This window comes from Lethenteron reissneri, chromosome 37 (genome assembly GCF_015708825.2).
Source record: "Lethenteron reissneri isolate LAM-NWPU_2019-01 chromosome 37, ASM1570882v1, whole genome shotgun sequence".
In the NCBI taxonomy this organism is placed as follows: Eukaryota; Metazoa; Chordata; class Hyperoartia; order Petromyzontiformes; family Petromyzontidae; genus Lethenteron; species Lethenteron reissneri.
In genome coordinates this window covers 2,416,580-2,436,073 of record NC_083815.1, presented here as the reverse complement: position 1 = coordinate 2,436,073, position 19,494 = coordinate 2,416,580, and the positions used below count along the sequence as shown (strand labels likewise).

At 48.2% G+C, this 19,494-nt stretch overlaps 1 protein-coding gene across 2 annotated transcripts in view; it reads left to right on the top strand.

Annotated features, from left to right (window-relative positions):
* The window catches only part of LOC133351528 (serine/threonine-protein kinase 38-like), a 30,890-nt gene extending 19,340 nt beyond the window's left edge, over nucleotides 1–11,550 (top strand). For both annotated transcript variants that reach the window (XM_061566811.1, XM_061566810.1), the window contains exons 8-14: nucleotides 100–208; nucleotides 879–940; nucleotides 1,210–1,327; nucleotides 1,795–1,918; nucleotides 2,923–3,018; nucleotides 6,152–6,249; nucleotides 6,727–11,550. In XM_061566811.1, the coding sequence (XP_061422795.1) occupies nucleotides 100–208; nucleotides 879–940; nucleotides 1,210–1,327; nucleotides 1,795–1,918; nucleotides 2,923–3,018; nucleotides 6,152–6,249; nucleotides 6,727–6,857 (738 nt within the window). In that variant the 3' untranslated portion in view covers nucleotides 6,858–11,550. The remainder of the gene's footprint in view (nucleotides 1–99; nucleotides 209–878; nucleotides 941–1,209; nucleotides 1,328–1,794; nucleotides 1,919–2,922; nucleotides 3,019–6,151; nucleotides 6,250–6,726) is intronic.
* The last annotated feature ends 7,944 nt before the right edge of the window (nucleotides 11,551–19,494 follow it).

Below are 19,494 nucleotides of genomic sequence, written 5' to 3'. Positions count from 1 at the left end.
TGCTGGTTAGGACAGCTACTCTTAAGGAGCAGCTATTGTTAGGCACATACTGTGTACCACCTGGTCTCCGCTGAGAGATGATCTCGCTTCTTCCCCCAGGGTCACGTGAAGCTGTCGGACTTTGGGTTATGCACAGGCCTCAAGAAGGCTCACCGCACCGAGTTCTACCGGGACCTCACGCAGGCACAGCCCAGTGACTTCAGTACCTGTACGGAACACCAACCTATCAACCCACACAGCCACTAACCCATATTTCCATGTGCCCACTTGCCTATGTCCCCAATTGTGCCTGCTAGCCCACCATCCACACACCCACCTGCCCACATTTCCACATGCTTACTTGCTTATGTGCCCAATTGTGCCTGCTCGTCTACATTTTCACATGGCCATTTGCTCGGTTGGCTACGTACCATGCTAAAGATGTTCAATATATATACATGCATGTGCCTGCTAGCCCATATGGCTATGAGGAGCAAGAGCCCACCAGCCCACGTGCCTGTCTTCCAACTTCCCCTTGTGCTTACTTAACTTGTGTGACCATTCACCAACACTAGCACACGTTTGCAGTGAATGGTACACTGGGATCTACGAATTCACTGGCCAGGAGCAGGCCTTAAAGTTTGTGGGGGTAATGCACTCTACGGCAAATATAATGCAACTAAGGCAAATGTTTTAATACAGCTTTGGTGGAAGAACTAAGTGTAGATTTTAGTTGATAGTTTTAACTGCCGGCATGTTACTCCCAGCCCTGGTGAGTCGCACTGTGCAAGCTCCCGAAGCCTCAGGGGTGGGGACCTGTGCAGCTGCAGGATTTGTTGCTGGGGGTGCCCCCCTTGACTTGGGCGTGTGTCCGTCCTGCTGTGTTTGTATTCCCACAGCTTCCAAGCCCATGAACTCAAAGAGAAAAGCGGAAACTTGGAAGAAAAACCGGCGGCAGCTGGTGAGCCAGAGAACTAAAACGTTTTTAATGAATTCATTATTGGAGAAAATTGTAAACTTAACATTTTTTTAGGATATGACCCACGCTGGCGTCGTTAAAACAATTCAGTTTTTACCTTTGATAGTTTTTAATTATGTCTCCTCTCAACCGGTGGCCACTAAGTAAACTTAATTATTATTTTTCAATTCACCACTCAATCACTGGAAAATGTATGATTGGTTATTGATTCTCATATTCTTCATCTCTGTGGCCATGTGTCACACGCCCAGGCTTACTCTACGGTGGGCACGCCAGACTACATCGCCCCGGAAGTGTTCCTGCAGACAGGATACAACAAGCTGTGCGATTGGTGGTCACTTGGGGTCATCATGTTTGAGATGCTCATCGGTGAGTCAGCGAAACGACCACCAATTCCACAGCAACCGCCACCACTCTCACCGTCGCCTTCACGTCTACTACCAGCATCATCGCCACCACCACCAACTTCTACATGAACATCATTACCACTACCTCCACCATTTCCTGCACTGCCACCACCACCATCGCCTTCACAGCCATAAATATTACTTCCATCATGACCACCACCAACATTATCACCACTACCACCTTCACTACCACCTTCACTACCACTACCAGCACCATGATCATCACCTTCACTACCGACCACCACGACCACCTTTACTGCCACCACAGCCTACCACCATCATAGCCACCCACCACCAACACCTTCACTGCCACACCACCACGTCATATGCCGTGCCAGTCTTCATAGGTGCTTTCGTACAGTACTTGCCCCCTCAGTCTGTAAAAGACTATACGTGGGATCTTGTCTGTCTGTCTGTGCGTGTGTGCAGGGTACCCTCCGTTTTGCTCCGAGTCGCCCCAGGAGACGTATCGCAAGGTGATGCACTGGAGAGAGACGCTGGTGTTTCCGCCTGAAGTGCCTATATCCGAGAAGTCTAGAGACCTCATCCTCAGGTGCCTCCTCCATCCGCGAACACAGCAACGCATCTTACCCGTGTGCCATTCCATTCCCCACTTGTGCCGTTACAGTTTTTAATCTAATTCAATAACGTGTGTCTTGTATTTCGATGCAGCAGTTAAAAGCGAGGTGCCCAGGAGATGGTAGAGCAGCATATGTGATTCTTTAAACTATCTGGATAGAGCTTTAAATGGTACTCCCTCGTATGTGCGGTGGTTTTTCTACGGGTGCTCCGGTTTCCTCCCACGTGAAGTCAAACTCTCATTCATGGAATTGGCCAAACATGTCAATGCAGCACCCTCCTGATATAAAAAAAAAAACTCTTGAGATTCAGTTAGGTTTTTCGTAGATGAAGGGTTTTTTCATTAAAGACAACACGTTAATTTCATTGATTGTATTAAAAGTAGAGTTTGAATAAGTTGAACTTGTGTTTAACATCGGAGTCTTTCACACATCGCAACGGCTCAACTCGCACACGCAAAGTTGGCAGCTAAGCTGGAGCTGTGCAGTATCGTCATGTCATTCGGTGTTTCACTGTGGCCTGCGTGTTGGGAGTAAGTTATCTGTGCAACCAGCTCTACCTAACACTTGATGTAAATGATGAGAAATCCATCCGATGTAAGCTGAAAGCAAATTAATCATAGAAATACTGCCGCACGGAAAGGTGATGTCTCAAGACCTCCGATAGTGCCGTGCATGTCACATGACATGACTGCACTGCCTTGTTTTAGGCTACCGATTCAAATAATCAATATTGTTCAAGGCCACAATGTTGTATACCAGTTTCATCTGTATTAAGAATCATCAGTACAGTATAGCCATCATTTGCTGTCTCTAAATCACCTTTTGGTACAGATGATTACCGTTAAGTTACGTTTTGTGGGCTTGAGTGCAATCCAGATCATAACAGCAGCACAAGTGTTTGCGGAGGCTGGTGTTTTTCTCCTGAGACGCCATTACCTTGGTTTTCGTTTCCCTTTTTTGTTCACCGCGTTTCCAGGTTTTGCTGCGAGGCAGAGAACAGGGTCGGGGCGAACGGGGTGGAGGAGATAAAGACGCATGCCTTCTTCGAGGGCGTGGACTGGGAGCACATGAGGTCAGCAGCTGAAGCCTGTGTGGCTTTTTGTACAATTGCAAATACAACGTGGATTCAATGAGCATCCGCATACGACCGCATCTTGGGATGCTGGGCAGAAAACGGTGGGCGTATTTATTTTGTCGAGAGAGGTGGTCAGTAATAAGGTCTGTACAAGTCTGTAGGTCTCTACGCAAGTCTGTGGGTTTGTATGTGGGTCTATGAGTTACTATATCACCTGTGTAACTTCCTCTAATCTTCCACCATTGGTGACTAGCTTAGGCTGTACACCTGTGGAAAAACAGCTTCATAGCTCATCGGGTTTTTCCAGCTTAAAATGTCCGTCCGTTTAAGTCTGATACAAAACAATGTGGACATATCGAACGTCTTAATTCCACCACATCTGGAGACTCTATGCAAAGGGTGGGCATGTTTATATTGCAGAGTAATATAGGCACTCGGTCATAGGCAGAGTGAATAAGGAAGGTCAAAGAGATTATTAATGTGGATGTGCAACCGCATCTTTTTGTGTTCAGTTTGTTGTCCTTCACTCGCACCTCCGATTAGCACGGTTGGCTGCGTACGGTGCGAAATAAGGTCTACGTACGTACATACATCTCAAGATGTGTGTTGCAAAATTTCAGGGCATGGATACTCTGTCCAAAGGAGGCATACTTATTTCACAAAAACGGTCGGTCATAGAGAGAAGAGACGAACCTGGGCTTGGAACAGGGAGTTGATGGTATGGATAACTGGGAAATGGAGTTCCAGATCATGGGGCAGCAGAGTAGACTTCGTGTCCTTCCACTTAGAGGGTTTGGACAGCAACAAGCCTTGGTTGGTCGAGAGGAGAGTGCGAGGCGGGGGGAGCACAGCGAATACGTGTTGAGTCGTGCCGGGGCTGTGACGTCGACCTCACGCACTTTCTGAGAAGTCTGCATCGCGTTGCAGACTCATAAATTGCCCGATTGCCGGTTCGTAAGGTGACTGAACTCCTGTTGTTTCTCTTATTATGCCTCAGTCGTTGAATTCTGCTATAAAGTCGGCGCATTTTTAGTGCAATGTTTACAACCTCGCAAGTGCCTTATGGTCCTGCTGCCCCTCCACTAATCTCCCTGCTCTCACCAACAAATCAAACTCAAGCGAGAACTACTCTGGTCTGAGAATAATACCCCATTATAGCATTGATATAGGGGAGGGCCAGATGACCTCGTGTCATTGGTTTGGGCTCTGGTGCAAAGGAATGAACTGGGGCCCACCTGTCCAATTTCCACCCCTCTTCACAGCCCGGTGCCTGGGCACAATCCGGCCCAAGGGTTCCGGTGCAGTTTCACCGCCTGCATACTCGATAGCCAGGCTACTGGGGGAGGGTTCACTTTATTGCGTGTGGACAGTCAAGTGCCCGTGCAGAGCCTTTGGACCTCTGTTGCTGCGACTCCTGTTTGAACAAACAGCTGCGCAATCGCGAGCAGTAAAGGTGGCGTCTCTCACCAGTAAACGCTCTGCCGGCTGGTCGTGCTGCCCCGCCAATGTGCGGCCTGTCCATCGGCACACACAATCCTACTTACTCTGCCGGTCTTGTATTGAGCCTGCGTTGCGCAATCTATGCGCACACCAGCTCGCTGGCCTTATCCGGTCCACGAAACCAAAACGCTATTGAGCGGCTTTGGCGCCTCGGGGAAATGGCGAGAGATTTAGACAAACCTCCAATATTCCGAACAAGCTCCTGATCACCGAGCCAGATAAATAATCTCCGCAATGTAATCTATAGCACACAATGTTCCACGTTAAATAGAGCACGCGCATCTCATGTAAGATATGCCTACGACCTTCACGAGTGGAAATAAAAAAAAATCCGGCATGCGATTACGGAAACGCCAACCTGAGCATTGACCGCAGAGTAGAGAACACCTTTGAACTCATTACTTGGTGATGCTGCTGCTGCTGCGTTGGCAGCGGTGTACACGCACAAGTAACAAGCACTAAATACATTTGTCATTAACGCTGTCTTAAAATAAACCCAGCAGTAAAACCATTGTGAACAAAAATTTAGCAGAGGCATTGAGCAGTTCCCACTGCTCATGAACCGAAACCTCCTTCCACTCGTTTGTCCCACTCACGTGGGGTTCGCTGTCCTTGCCAACCTTCTCCACGCTGCCCTGTCCTGCGCCATCTTTCTTTCCGCTCCTCGGGCCACCGTGTCCGATCACACCACATCACCCCCCCCCCCCGACCTCTTCTTCTGCCTTCCTCTTGATCTTTTCCCTTCCACTTGCATCACTTGCACCTTCTGACCCACATAATTTTCTTGATGTCACTCAACATGACCGAAACCACACCAGCCTTTTCTCTCCCATCTACTCTGTGATTTCATGAACCGAAACCAATTCCTTCTAAATAATGTGGCTATACACTTACAAGTTTCCCATCGTCCAGCCAAAATAGAGAGCGGTCGTACAGGTGTGGTGATGCACACCTCCGATCAAACATCTTAATAGCAATGGTTGGTGTACCACGTAGGTTCGTGAGAATCCTACAAGGTGGCCACGGGATGATAGTACAGCAAGTGGGTTTGTGAACATGTGTTTGTGGACCTTTTCAGTGTTATATTCTCGTGTGTGCATTGTGGGTCTTCTCCAGGTTCTGTGGATTCCTGCCACCTACAAAATACGAATTAAAATGCATATTTATAAGCATCACAATACAGGACCCTCCTAAAAAGAATGAGAAAGTGAGGTTTTTGTGGATAAGTAAATGATGTTCATTTGATTTCAGTAACAAGGCAATGGTGAGCCAGTGGCTGCATGTGTGCATGAGTTGTTGGTCGTGGCTTTTGCTGCACTCCCCACAATGCAGCCCCAGAGTAGCACACCCAAGCACTATCCAGGCTGAATCCTACTTAGCTTCCGAGATCTGGTGAGATCTGTCACATTTCGGGTGATTTAGTCAATGGAATTATCATTATTATTGGTCATACAAACACATTGGAAATAATGAATCTCACACCCATTTTAATTTCTGCAATAAGTGCAAATCTAAGTCATTTTGTACCGGCAGGTTCTAGTCACAGCTCTCCTGTCGTCGCCACTCTCCCTTCTCACCCTTGTGTCTCATCCCCCCCCCTCCACCTGCCTCTCTGTACCACCTCCACCAGGGAGCGACCAGCAGCCATCCCCATCGAGATCAAGAGCATCGACGACACCTCCAACTTTGACGAGTTCCCCGAGTCGGACCTGCTGCAGACCACCGGAGGTAACGCGGCCGTTTTTTTTGCATCCGATGTTAAGACGGCGGCCAGGTGACTCAGGCCGTCTGAGTAACTGCCCTTGGTTTGTCTAATCCGTTCGGGGCGTTGCTGTGGCCTGGTAGTGGCGCTGCGTTCGTCGCCCGTTGCAGAGATTCGCGGTTCCAATCCAGCGGCCTCCCTGGTTATTACTGCGGGTGGAATAATCTTAATAATATGCTAAATAAAAAGAATACCTGCAAATCACTCGGTTAGGATTATACGGTGCCCTTATAATGGCTTGCCATATTACGGCACTATTCACAGTATTATTATTACTAAAGAGCAACATTGCTTGAAACGTAGCCCCGTGATATAAAAATGTCGTGAATACCAAAATGTACTTTATAATTGATTTAAGTATTATTATTATTATCATCATCATCGCGACTGACTGTTGCTCTTCATCCCTGCCCTGCCCCCCGTCCTGCGAACGTCTGGCGCAGGAAACGAGCAGACGACGGATGCGGAGAGCAAGTACAAGGACTGGGTGTTTATCAACTACACGTACAAGCGCTTCGAGGGGCTCACGCAGCGCGGACCCATCCCCTCCTCCATGAAGCAGCACAAAGTGTGACGCCCTCCCCGGCTCTCGCGCACACAACGGACCGAGATCAAGATCCCCCGCGTAACTTACACAGGTTTTTGGGGACAAGTGCTGTGTTAGCGAGCACCTAATGAAGGCCGGCACGATGTACGAGTTGGTGTGTGGTGGTGGTGGTGTCAGAACCACGCCCGGCTGCCTTAATCTCCCTCGTGGTGATGTTTTACGCACTGCACCATGTAGTCATTTAACAACCTAGGGGGTAGGTGTCGCACCGAGTTCAGATATTCAACACTGATGTTAGCCGTGGCCAGTAATCAAACTCGGGTTGCCGTGTTCGTAGCTCTGTGCGATAGTCACTCCGCCACTACCCAGCGTGGTGTTGACCACACCACCCTCTCGTGCGCCGTGCCGGCCTTCGTAGATGCTCTTCAACAGCACTTCCCCCAACAGCCTGTGTGTCTTATCTGGCGGATCTTTGTGATCCGCTCTCGCGTACGCACGCACATGCACGCACAAATGCACGCCCGCCCCTACGGAGACTCCTCCGCTGGCCCCCCGTTCGCCGCCACACTTTCACTCGTGTAAAGAAGAGATGCGAAGAAAAGCGACGAGGTTGCAGATGAACGCTCTGCTGAGAAGGGAGGAGGACGGACGTGTGTGCCTACGTTGCGCGGTAGCTGGGCTACGGAGATTATTTTTTTGATTTGGTTTAAGTGCGTGTGTATGTGCGTGCATGTGCTCGGATGGTCCTCCGCTGCGTATCACAAAACAGAAGGAAAAGAATGCTAAATCAACGATAACTAATCCCCCCCCCGCACTTTTCATGATGGATATTTAAAGTGCTCGAGGGGTATTTGGATGACGCCGGTTGCTGCTGATGGCGACCCTTTGAGAGTCTGAAATCCGTTATGCTGCTGCCGCTACTGCTGCTGTTACGTCATAATCATGCGAACCAGGTTACCCACAATGTTACATAAGACGAGGGGAAACAAACTTGCACCGCTCGCCTCTAAATGACTTGCATTGGCAAACGCTGGCCTCCCGTGAAGTTTTCGAGGAACGGGAGGATTGCCAAAACGCTTCTCGCTGGCTTTAAAGTCTGTGCGATGCTCTGTCGTGCGATGAACCGAGCCACGAGATCGCTCTGGGGGCATTGGAGCAAGTGAGTCGGCAAGCCGTTTCACTTTCAGACAATTCCTGTGTGTGCAGACGAATTACCGACCATGAGTTTTGTTTTTAGGAAGGGGCACTATTTGGGACTGCCGTTTTCCAAGCGAGTCCTGTTCCACTGATTATTTGGCTGACATTTAAAGTCTGCGCTGCCCTCATCCCCGACAAAGTACATCTATGACGAATCAGCTATTGATACGTTATTATCTATGTATTTTATTTTCTTTAACTGAGAACGGTGTAAGACTTTTGTGCTGTTATGCTGAAATGTGTACCAAAGCATTTGTAGACGTGCCCCCCCCCCTTGCCCCCCCACCCCCCATGTCTCCTCTAATGAGAGTTAGGTTGATCCCCTGTGCCATGAAGGGAACGCCAGATGAATTTCCAGAACCATATTTTAAAGGGTGTAATGTATCCCAAGCAGCTGTTAGCAGGGCTTCCGTGAGAGGGGAACGTTCCACCGAGTGGTGTTGCCCTATCAATCGGAGCAGCGTGGGAGCCAAGGGGTCGTAGGAATCCCTGGCGGTGAGGGTGGATGATTCTTCGGAAGGGAGTGCGTCTCGCCTGCTTCGAGCATAACGCATGGGTAGGGGAACCTTACCCTTACCGACGGCCGGATAGAATCCTTCAAACGCCTTTGGCGGGCAGCCACACGTGAACACACGACCTTGGCATTATACAATAGGAGCGCAAAAAAGCAACGTGGCGTTCCCTGAGTATAATGAGGCCCATGCAATTGACAGAAGTCGCAGTGTTGCCAGATCGCAAATAATTGTGGATGAGCACCACACATAATGAAGTCGTGGGTAGTATCTGTTCCCTGGGCGATGGGTTTTTGATCCCTGGTGCAACAACATGCGGGTCAGCGTCCGCACGTATAATGATGGGGGGGTGCGGCGGGGATTGGACGTTCCATTCTCCTGACCCAACATCATAACCTGCACCTAATACGGAACTCTTCTCGCAGCTGCGGCATGCACAGGTGGCGATATCCACCACGGAGCGGTCTATCTGTCCGTAGGGGTGTTGGGCAGCAGGCTTGGGCGTTGACATTCGAGGGTCGAGGGGGGCCTCTTGGTTGTGTCCGGTCCTTGTCGGTTGACTTGTGGACTTGTCCACAACAATCAACGCAGAATGCCTTAGGGTGTCAAAGCATCGTCACCAAAATCATACCGATTACATGTTTTCGTTAAATTCCAAATGTGCACCCCCGCCTCCAACATCTCAACTTGCTTATTTTTTTGTTGTTATTTGGAAACATTTTGCTAATATGCAGATCGGAGTTGCTGACTGCGACAGTGAGTGGTGTGACGTTTGTGGTATAAAGGAGAAATTAACTCTTGTCACGCCGTCGCGTGCAAGGGGTCATGTGGAAGTCAATTTTTTTCCTTTTGTTTAAGTATAGCCGCGCTTCGGTATTTTTGCAACGTGAACGCATAATCATTTTAAATTAGTGGGCGCGACATGTGGCACAATAGGTATATTGATGATTATTTGGCTACACTTTAGAGACATGCTTTCGCACAGGATGAATTCACTGGCTTCTTCAACTCGAGAGCACATTTTACTGGATATATACATGTAATTTGTCACCCAAATATAATAACAAAGCATGTTATATTTTCACCAATGGGGGAGGCCTTCATCAATAAGTGGACAGCCCATGGCTTCGTGATGATGATAGACAGGCCTTCGTCTAGCAGTAGATAAACCATGGATTGGCACCATATACAGAATGTCAAACCATCTACCATTTTTCAGAGCAAGTTACATTAAATACGGATGGACAAATGGAAGAAAATATTCTAAGGTTGTTTGCGCTCGTGTTCAAACTTGTAAAGAATGCTTTCGGAAGGGAGCGTGTTGGGAGTGGGAATGACGTGGCTTGTGCAGTCTCATTGAGTGGACTAATCCATTGACTCTTCTCGATCCCGTGCCTGTCCAGAAGGCCCCTTAGTCAGGCCCTAACTTAATCTTATTTAATTTAACTTAAATGGGGTTCATCTGATAATATCTACCGATGCTCAATGATGGTTGAAATCAGACAGGACTGTCTTACTCTTTAAGCAAAAAAAAATAATACGATGAAATTCTCGTGTCCCATGTGTTGCTTGAATTTAAGTGGCACACCTCAGTGTCCCGTTTCGCAGGACACGATTCGACCAATTCGGCAACACACGGGCGTGTGGGTCAACATCCCGTACATTTGCTGCGTGTTTCTTTTGTTGCTGGTGGTGGCATTTTTTTGGTCGTTTTTATTTTTTCTCGCTTCATGTAATATTTTTTTTTACCGTAACACGATATATTTATAATTTTAAACTCCTTTTCAAGCAGTCTTAAGTTGACCGTATTATCCACAGCCGTGTGTGTACTCCTGTAGACCGCCGTTCACTCGCGTAGACGAGAGTGGCCCGTCCGTTCCTCTCGCGAATGGCTCTCTGACGATCCTTACAACAGGAATCAAATTTGGTCCGTATCAACACGTGTTTGTTTTTAATCAAATGCATTGTTTGTTTTCTAATCGACTTATCATTTCCTCCTTTTCTCCCATTTCACTGACAGTGATCGCAAACATGTCATCGGTTCTAGATTTGAAGTTTTCGTGACTGCAAGGGTCCATACTCTTTGTTTTTTTCGGTAAAGTCACGTAGGTAAAACATACAATGAAATCACGACGTTTCGGAGGCAACACAGGCTTCCGTCTTCAGGTGACACCGTCACAGCAAAATTACTGTATCACTTGATACGTCGTGATTTAATTTATCTTTTATTTTATTTTTTACCTACGTGACTTTACCGAAACATGTTATAGTTTTTTTTTTGCTCCCCCCCCCCCTCCTCTCAATGGGAATGTGTGTGGCTTTGGTGCGTCCCGAGATGCGTACACAAGGCGCTTTTTGTTGCTAATTGCGCGCCCTCGAAGGCTCGCCGTCGGAGCGTTTTTTTCCCCCATATGCCGTGTTCTCCTTTGCTATAGGTGATATAATTTCGTGGAAGGTACATATTATACGTTAGAGCGGCCTGCTTACATATCGGTGGGAGATGCGGTGGTGTGTGTACGATGCTCACCGTATATATACACACACACACACGCGCTGCGGAAAATACAAACAAATATATGTAATACAGAAAATAGGGAACACGCATTTACTGCAGGGCTATTCAAAATATGCAACGGGGCGTTGTACAGTTATATAATGACCTCCTTGGGTGATGGGGTGGTATTTAACAAAAAAAACACACGATAAATAACACAAAAAAAAACATTAAAAGAAACTGCCGAGAGAGAGAGAGTTGGACCTGGCGCTTGTTTCGTGAATACGGCGCGCGCGCGTTTCTTTCCGTGAAAGGAGCTGCATCTGTGCGGTGGTTTCGGTGGAGAACGAGAGCAGAGTTCCCCGCTTGACGGTCCCGCGACGACGACGCGACACGCGAGGCTCCTGTGTAGTCTGTCCGCCGTGCCGACGCCTCCGGGTACCTGAAGTGTGTGTGTGTGCGCGCTACCGACTTGTAATAACGTTGTACATTCACAGCAATAAAAAAAACACACGTCGTCTCTATCCATCGAGTGACCCCCCCCCCCCCCCCCCGGCGCCACTCACTGATCGCCTCGTGCCTGCGATGCTGGCCACCATCGTAACGCCGGTTACACTGGTCCACAGCCAAAATGCTTCCGAAATAAATGTCGTCCAACTTTACCAATTGTGGGTCACTGAGAATGAAAATGATGCTCAAAATTGTTGATTGGCTATTGTTTTTAAGATATGCTACTGGGTCAGTATATACGACCCTTGACTTGGGAATGGTGGAGGATAATTTAGTTATAAAGGGAAGGGATCTCAATTTAAACCAGGAATGACTAAAATACATCTTTGACTGGATCTATGAATACATCTATGACTGGGTTTGGACAGTCCTTGCTTTTTGAGCAAATCAATTAATGATGCAATCTGAACCTGATATTGTGTCGTACATGATATTAATTGCATCATGTTATTCCTGCTGAACAATTGCCCTATATCAGCTCTAGCAATCAGTGTTGTGCTCTCTTATTTGTCAGTTTGATTTTGCAAAGGACACATTTCTGTTGAGCCAAAGTGAGCATAGATGCCTCTTGTGTGAACAAAGCAGATAACTTCTGCTATGTTTGTGGTGAAGTGACTTTTGCATCACAAAAGCGCAGTATAAACACTGGTTAAGAAAGCCTATCACCTTTATTTTGGCTGCAAAATTGGAGATCAGGACAAGATGTGGGCCCCACACATATGCTGCAACACTTGTGTAGCAAATCTTTGCCAGTGGTCGAAGAGGAAATCTATGCCTTTTGCAGTGCCAATTATTTGGGGAGAGCCAACAGATTATATCAGCAATTGTTACTTCTGCATGGCGCCTTCAGTTAGGAAAGGTGTATCATAGAAGAAATAGTGGACTGCAATATCCAAACATTCCATTAGCTGTACGTCCAGTACCCCACGGTGAAGGACTGCCGGTTCCTGATGCACCAGAATCATTCTCACTTGAGTCAGACGAGAAAGAGGATGCAACTTCTGGTCCTGAACCATCAAGGTCACATGGCCCAGATTTTCTCCTATGCTCCTCTGAACCACACCTCAACACAAGATGAACTGAAAGACCTTGTCAGGGATTTGTAACTACCCAAGAGTAAGGCAGAGCTGTTGGGCTCCAGACACCAGCAGTGGAATCTCCTGGCAGGTAATGTTAGGGTTTCCATGTTCTATGACCATCAAAAGGATTTTGTCCCATTCGTATTCATGGAAGGTGATCTTGTAGCCTGCAACAACATCGTTCATGATCCAGATGAGTGGAGACTTCATTGATCCATCGAAGATGAGTCTTAAAACTGTTTTACTGCATAATGGCAATGTTTTGCCATCAATTCCAGTTGGTCATGCAGTCCATATGAAGGAAATCTGACAACATGAAGCAATTCTTGAGGTGCATAAACTATGACCAACAACATTGGCAGCTTTGTGGCGATTTGAAGGTTATTGCTCTCTTGCTTTGCAGACCGTATACACAAAGTGCTGCTGCTGTTTTCTCTGCGAATGGGATCGTCGTGTGAGAGATTCCCACTACATCAAGACAGATTGGCCACTCCGATAGTCATTGGAGCCTGGGAGGAAACGTGTTAAGCATTCACCGCTTGTTGAATCAAGGACGATTTTGTGACCACCGTTACACATCAAGCTGGGTCTAATGTACCTTGTCAAAGCCATGGACAAAACAAGCAGCTTGCAAGTACCTCCGTGCAAAAATTTCCAAGGTTAAGTGAGGCTAAGCTAAAGGAAGGTGTCTTTGTTGGTCCTCAGATGCGTGAACTTCGAGATTATGCATTTGACAGGACACTGCGTGGCAAGGAAAATACGGCATGGGAAGCCTTGCAGTTAGTGGCAACAAATGTTCTTGCAGACAACTACAGGGAGTTGGTGGAAAACCTCTTCAAGGCATACAAAAGCCTTGGTTGAAACGTCACTAAAGATAGTTTTTTGGCACTCTAGATTTTTCCCCACCGAACTGCGGAGCAGTGAGCGATGAGTATGGCGAGCGATTCCACCAGGACATTGCAACAATGGAGACACTCTTATCAGGGCAAATGTAGCCCATCAATGCTTGCAGACTGTTGTTGGACAGTGACAAGAGATGCTCCATTAAATGAATACAAGAGACGAGCCAAGAAGCGCCGAGTAGACACTGAATAAGTACTAAATTATGTACTTATATATACATAGTTTTTTGCCTTTTTTATAATACATTTTATTTATATAACCCTCTTGTTGATTTTTAAAGTGTTACGTGAACAGGACAGGTGACGTTATCATGTAAAGCAACCGGGCATTAAGGTGGCATACCCTGGCTTGCCAGGCGGTACAGCAAATGTGAACCCCCATCAGCTCTACGATTTATCCAGGTGCTCCGGTTTCCGACAGCATTTAAACATTTGACCAATGACACCTTTATATGTAGAGAACTGCAGAGCTCGGGGAGGAAATGTGGCACCGGCTGGCCGCCATCCCACTGCTCTGGTTCGTCGCATCTCTTGAGTCGTTCTCTCTCTCGCTTCGAGAGTCGAGCGAATCCCGTGCGGCGGCGACAGGTTCAAATGATTATTATGTTGAAGGGATGACACCCCTTTTTTATGACTAATTACATATGTGCAAAGACAAAGATCCCCCGTATAGACGTGACAGACTGCTGGGGCAAGTGCTGTTAGCGAGCCCCTATGAAGGCCGGGACAACATACAATGGGGTGTGTGGACATCAACCACGCCCGGCCGCCTTTGTCTCCCGAGTGGGGACGTTTACACATCGCACCAGGTACTCATTTGAGGATGCTTCGGTGTTGGCCGTGACCAGGAATCGAACTGTTCTTCGGGTTCGTAGCGCAGGGCGATGACCGCGACGCCACCACTCAACCCGCATTGTGTCGAGCAGCGGCAGCGGTATCGAAGCCAGCGGCAAATGATCATCGTGCGTGGCACGTGGGGTGCTCTCGGATCTGGGGCACGGCACAGCGCGCGAGGTTGCGCAACGCACCCCGCGCTTCACCCTCCCCCCACCTCCCAGTTATTTTTGGTCGCTGTCGTTTCTCACGCAATCCATCGCCCCCCTTCCTCCGCCCTCTTGTTCGGTGAGCAGACGGGGGTTGGGGGGGGGGTGACGGTAGCACAGCGCCACCCAGCTGCAGCGTGTGGCCTTGGCGCGTTAGGGCCTTGCATGGGGGTTGGTTGTGGGGGGGGGGGGCCCCTAGAGTCTGCGGCACGGATACAGTGCAGGTGAAGTGAGGTGGTGGGGGGCGGTGGCTGGTTTCGCGCGCGGGGAAAATCAACTTGAAACAAATGCCAGACCGAGCACCTCGTTGATTCGAGGCGTGCACACGTGATCCATCTGTGTGTTGTGGCTCTGGTCATGCATGGGGAGGGGGGGGGGGATACCAAAAAGTTTGAATACCACAGCTTTCGTGAGATCATACGGAGCTGGCAACGCTGGGGGTCTGGGTTCAATTAGAATCTGCGCTTGAACAGCCAGTAAGTAAACGGGGGTTCTCAAGTGTAGGGAGTCACCAGCGATCGTCACGTTGCATTTAGTTCCGCTTTAAATACAATGTCTCGCCAGCAACGCTGAATACGGACTTCAAGACCCAGTAGTAATTTAATTGGGTAGAGAGTTGAAGGTCTAGATTTGAAGCTTTCGTGACTGCAAGGATCCATACTCTTTGGTTGTTTCGGTAAAGTCACGTAGGTTAAAAAAAGAGAAAAAATAAATTAAATCACGACGTTTCGAAGGCAACACAAGCCTCCGTCTTCAAGTGCCCTCACTTGATGCAGTGATTTTTGCTGTGACGGTGCCACCTGAAGACGGAGGCTTGTGTTGCCTTCGAAACGTCGTGATTAAATGTATTTGTTTTCTCTTTTTTTTACCTACGTGACTTTACCGAAAAAACCAAAGAGTAGAGTTGAAGGTCTGTCTACGCGTTCACCAATGATGATTAAGAGCCACGTGAAAGTTGGTTCTGTATTTCACGTGGATACATTGCACGTGCTGTATGGGGATCACAAACGTCGGTCACGTTTGTAGCCGGGAGGGTGTGGAAGAGCTGCCCCCTACTCAGTCGCGTAACGAGCGTGGGGCAGGCAGGGGGTGCCGTGTCCCCCACGGTGACCAAAGCGACGAGTTGGGGCACCCCTCTGACGAGCACCACGAGATTTGTTTTCATCAACAGTGTCAAAGAACGACGACTTATGTGATTAGGCAGGAGGAGCCGTGTAATGTCATAGCCGAGGTGCGACCGTGCGAGACGAATCAAATATTGGGGCCCCACCTGACAGATTGCCACACACCCTGAGCTAATAATGTCGTTATTACGCCACTGATAATGTGGTTACTACACCACTGATAATGTAGTTACTACACCACTGATAATGTGGTTACTACACCACTGATAATGTAGTCACCATGCCACTGATAATGTAGTTACTACGGCACTGCCCCAACTACTCAACGGGGTCTCGGCTAACGCCAGTGGCAGCCCACGGATGAATTTTCGCCCGAGGGGGCATCCGCCGTGGAGATGGAGCGATGAAACAAGCTCGCGTGCAGGTGATGTCAATTTTATAAATGTTGACATCGCAGAATCGTGAGAGATGGCGACGGCGTGGGGGAGTCCTTCATCCAGCAGTGGGTGAACCGCGGCTGATGATACAATAACAGAGGATGGTTTGACGACGTCGCAAGAGATTGGTGCCAGGATGATGTGGCACTACTTGAGCCGACTGGCACAAGACAGAGGAAAGTTGAAACAAATTACGAAATGTGCAGTGGACACTTACTGGGCTATCTGTCCATGGATCGTGATGATGATGATGATATTTCATAAGAATGAGCACAAATCATGGGAAGGGCCGACTCCTCTCTGCCATTCCCAAATGAGCAGGCAATTCGCAGCCTCCTTCACACATCTGCCCCTGCACATTTAAACAAACTTATTTTTGACCCATCCCATCAGTGTACCTGTCAACCCATACGATTTACCCGTATTAGTGTACAGGGGAATTGAGTTTTCAGGGCCATGCGGCGAACAGCCGTTTCAATACGGGCTTTGTAGGATGAACGTTGAGATTTATAAGGGCACGGGGTGACCAATAAGGTCTGAATTGGTCTGTCATAAGGTTATGGGTTGACAGGTATGCATCAGCCACAGGGCCCTCCCTCTCTTGAGAGTGAACAATTTCAACAACACCACTGTCGTAAACTCCCGACGGGTTTCTACATTGTCTCATCAGGAATTCAACACAGACGCCAGTGTGACCAGGGGCACAATGGGCGTGCCGTTTCTGTACTTATTCACACCAGGCTAGCCCTCCCATGCCTATACAACAAAATGCCACGATTTTAGTTTTATAACATCCTGCTATTAATAAGGGTCATTTTCCGAAACGTCCCCCATGTCCCATTAGAGCAATGTTTCGATTTAAAGCTTCTTTCGTGACTGCAGGGATTAATCTTCTTGGTTCTTTCGGTAAAGTCACGTAGAAGGGAAATAAAAAATTAAAAATAAAAAATAATATTGAAATTCCTTGTTATGATATAATTATTTTATTATGTTTTACTTTATTATTCCCTTCTACGTGACTTTACCGAAAGAACCAAGAAGATAGAGCAATGCTATTGACGAATGTGCCCACGTTCGGTGTGGAATGGCATCATTAGGTCCATTGAAAGTGGACGGGACAGCACAAAACCACAAACTGCCAATGCGCTGACCCACTTCGACCGCGCACGCCATCACTCGTGCGGATTACGCCCGTGGTGGAGTTGGGGGGTCGGGCGATTCCGATTAGAATCATAGATGAATCGGCATCGCGACTCCGAAATGGAATCGTTTCATCACAATCAGGTTTCCATATTGGATTTTATTTGGCATGGGAATGTGAATTAATCTTGATTTGAAGCTTTCGTGACTGCAGGAATCCATACTCTTTGGTTCTTTCCCATCTGATGACGGACGCTTGTGTTGCGCCTGAAACGTCGTGATTTATTTCATGTTATACCTCCGCGACTTTACCGAAATAACCAAAGAGAATGTGAATTAAGATTCTTCAGAATCCGTGCAATGAAATGACCCCGATGCAATATACGGGATTCTCACGTGACCTAGTAAATTAATTGCGATCGGCAGATCGAGTCAGCCAAGACAGGCTTGAGCCTGGATAGTGCGTACATAGGAGTGAACGTCGTGCAGAAAGAAGTTTGCTGTAGACTGCTGCGGAGCTGCATTCTACGTCCATGATCCCACGTGTATGGTCATCACCGCCTCCACCAACCCAGCGTGGTGAAGTATGGTCAAATGACTCCCGCACGGCGTGGGGGAGACATACCCTCTTCTTGGTTCTTTCGGTAAAGTCACGTAGAAGGAAAGTAATAAAATAATAAAAATAAAACATAATAAAATATTATGTTTTATTAAAATAATAAAAATAAAACATAATAAAATATTGTTTTATTTTTATTATTTTATTACTTCCCTTCTACGTGACTTTACCGAAAGAACCAAGAAGATGAATCCCTGCAGTCACGAAAGCTTTAAATCGAAAAAGACATACCCTCGTTCAGCAGTGGAGTGGCAAAGCGCTGTCCAGGTGCTGCACGTGCACAGGGTTGTGCGGTGCGTTGTGGAATTGCTTTCACGTCAAAGAGGGCTTCTAGGCATTTATTGTTGTTGTTGAAATTACTCAATCTCGGCATCGAGTGGCTTTCGAGTCGACGAGAAGTCATTTTGAAATCGTCCACAAATTACGCGTGGATTCAGAGTACACGGTGCCATCATCGAGACGTTCAGTAGCGAACTCGAGGTAATCGCTGTTGATTTCTCAGAAAGTTAAATGTGTGGGTGGGACGGGGGGGAACTGCAGGGCAAGGCTCTCCCAGAGAATGCTCCGTAGAGCCACAACACAACGCAAGCAGAATTTCACAAACACAACCTGTCATATTGAAAACCAATCGGCGATGGCTTTTGACACATTCCATGCTAATCCGGTAATTGCCAGGGTGTAATTTCTCACTCAATATTTTCTAGGTCGCCTACAGTAGGTGGGACGTGACGAGGATAACCGCAGCCAGAGCTAGATGCGGTGTTCCTGGAGATACAATATATTTGTTTCTGGTATACCGACCCAGCTAAGATGAAGCCCCGGACAAAATGAAGCCCTGCTAAATACCCACAATGTTCACTGTGGCTACGTACGGTGCGAAAGAAGTTCAATACACATACAGCACTCCACTCGCTCACGGAAGTAATATCACGGGCGACGAAATCACAATTCTAGAAACTCCAACAAGGGGGCCCCAAGCCCCCAACACATCCCAGAGGGAGTAACCAAACCCCGTACGACTCATCAGACATTGACTTTCCAGAACAGGGCAGCAGCTGGAATCGCTACGTGCATCGCCACCAACACCACCGCCAAAGACGAAGGTCCCCCGTATAGCCTATAACAGACTGTAGGGGCAAGTGCTGTTAGCGAGCAGTGCCTATGAAGGCGGGCACGGCGCACGAGGGGGTGGGTGGCCAGCAACCACGCCCGGCCGCCTTTGTCTCCCCAGTGGCGACGTTTACACACCGCGCCGGGTACTAATTTGAGGCTGAGTCGACCTAGGGGAGGCCCAGGACCGGTTCAGATAATTGTCGCCAGTGTGGGTTAGCCGTGAGCGGGAATCGAACTCGGGTCGCCGGGTTCGTAGCGCGGCGTAGCGCTAACCGCTGCGCCACCACTCCCATCACCACCACCATCACCAACAACAACAGTCATTCGCCACTAAGTGGCGGTGACGTCACCACGACGCTTGTGCCAGGCTATGTGCACCTTTAGGCCACGTGAAGTGTCGAACGCCCGCTGGCAGGAGGTCACGGGGCAGACCCAGCAGGTGCCACGGGTTGACTGACCGAGATGACTGGCTAATGCACCACCTGTGCCCCCCT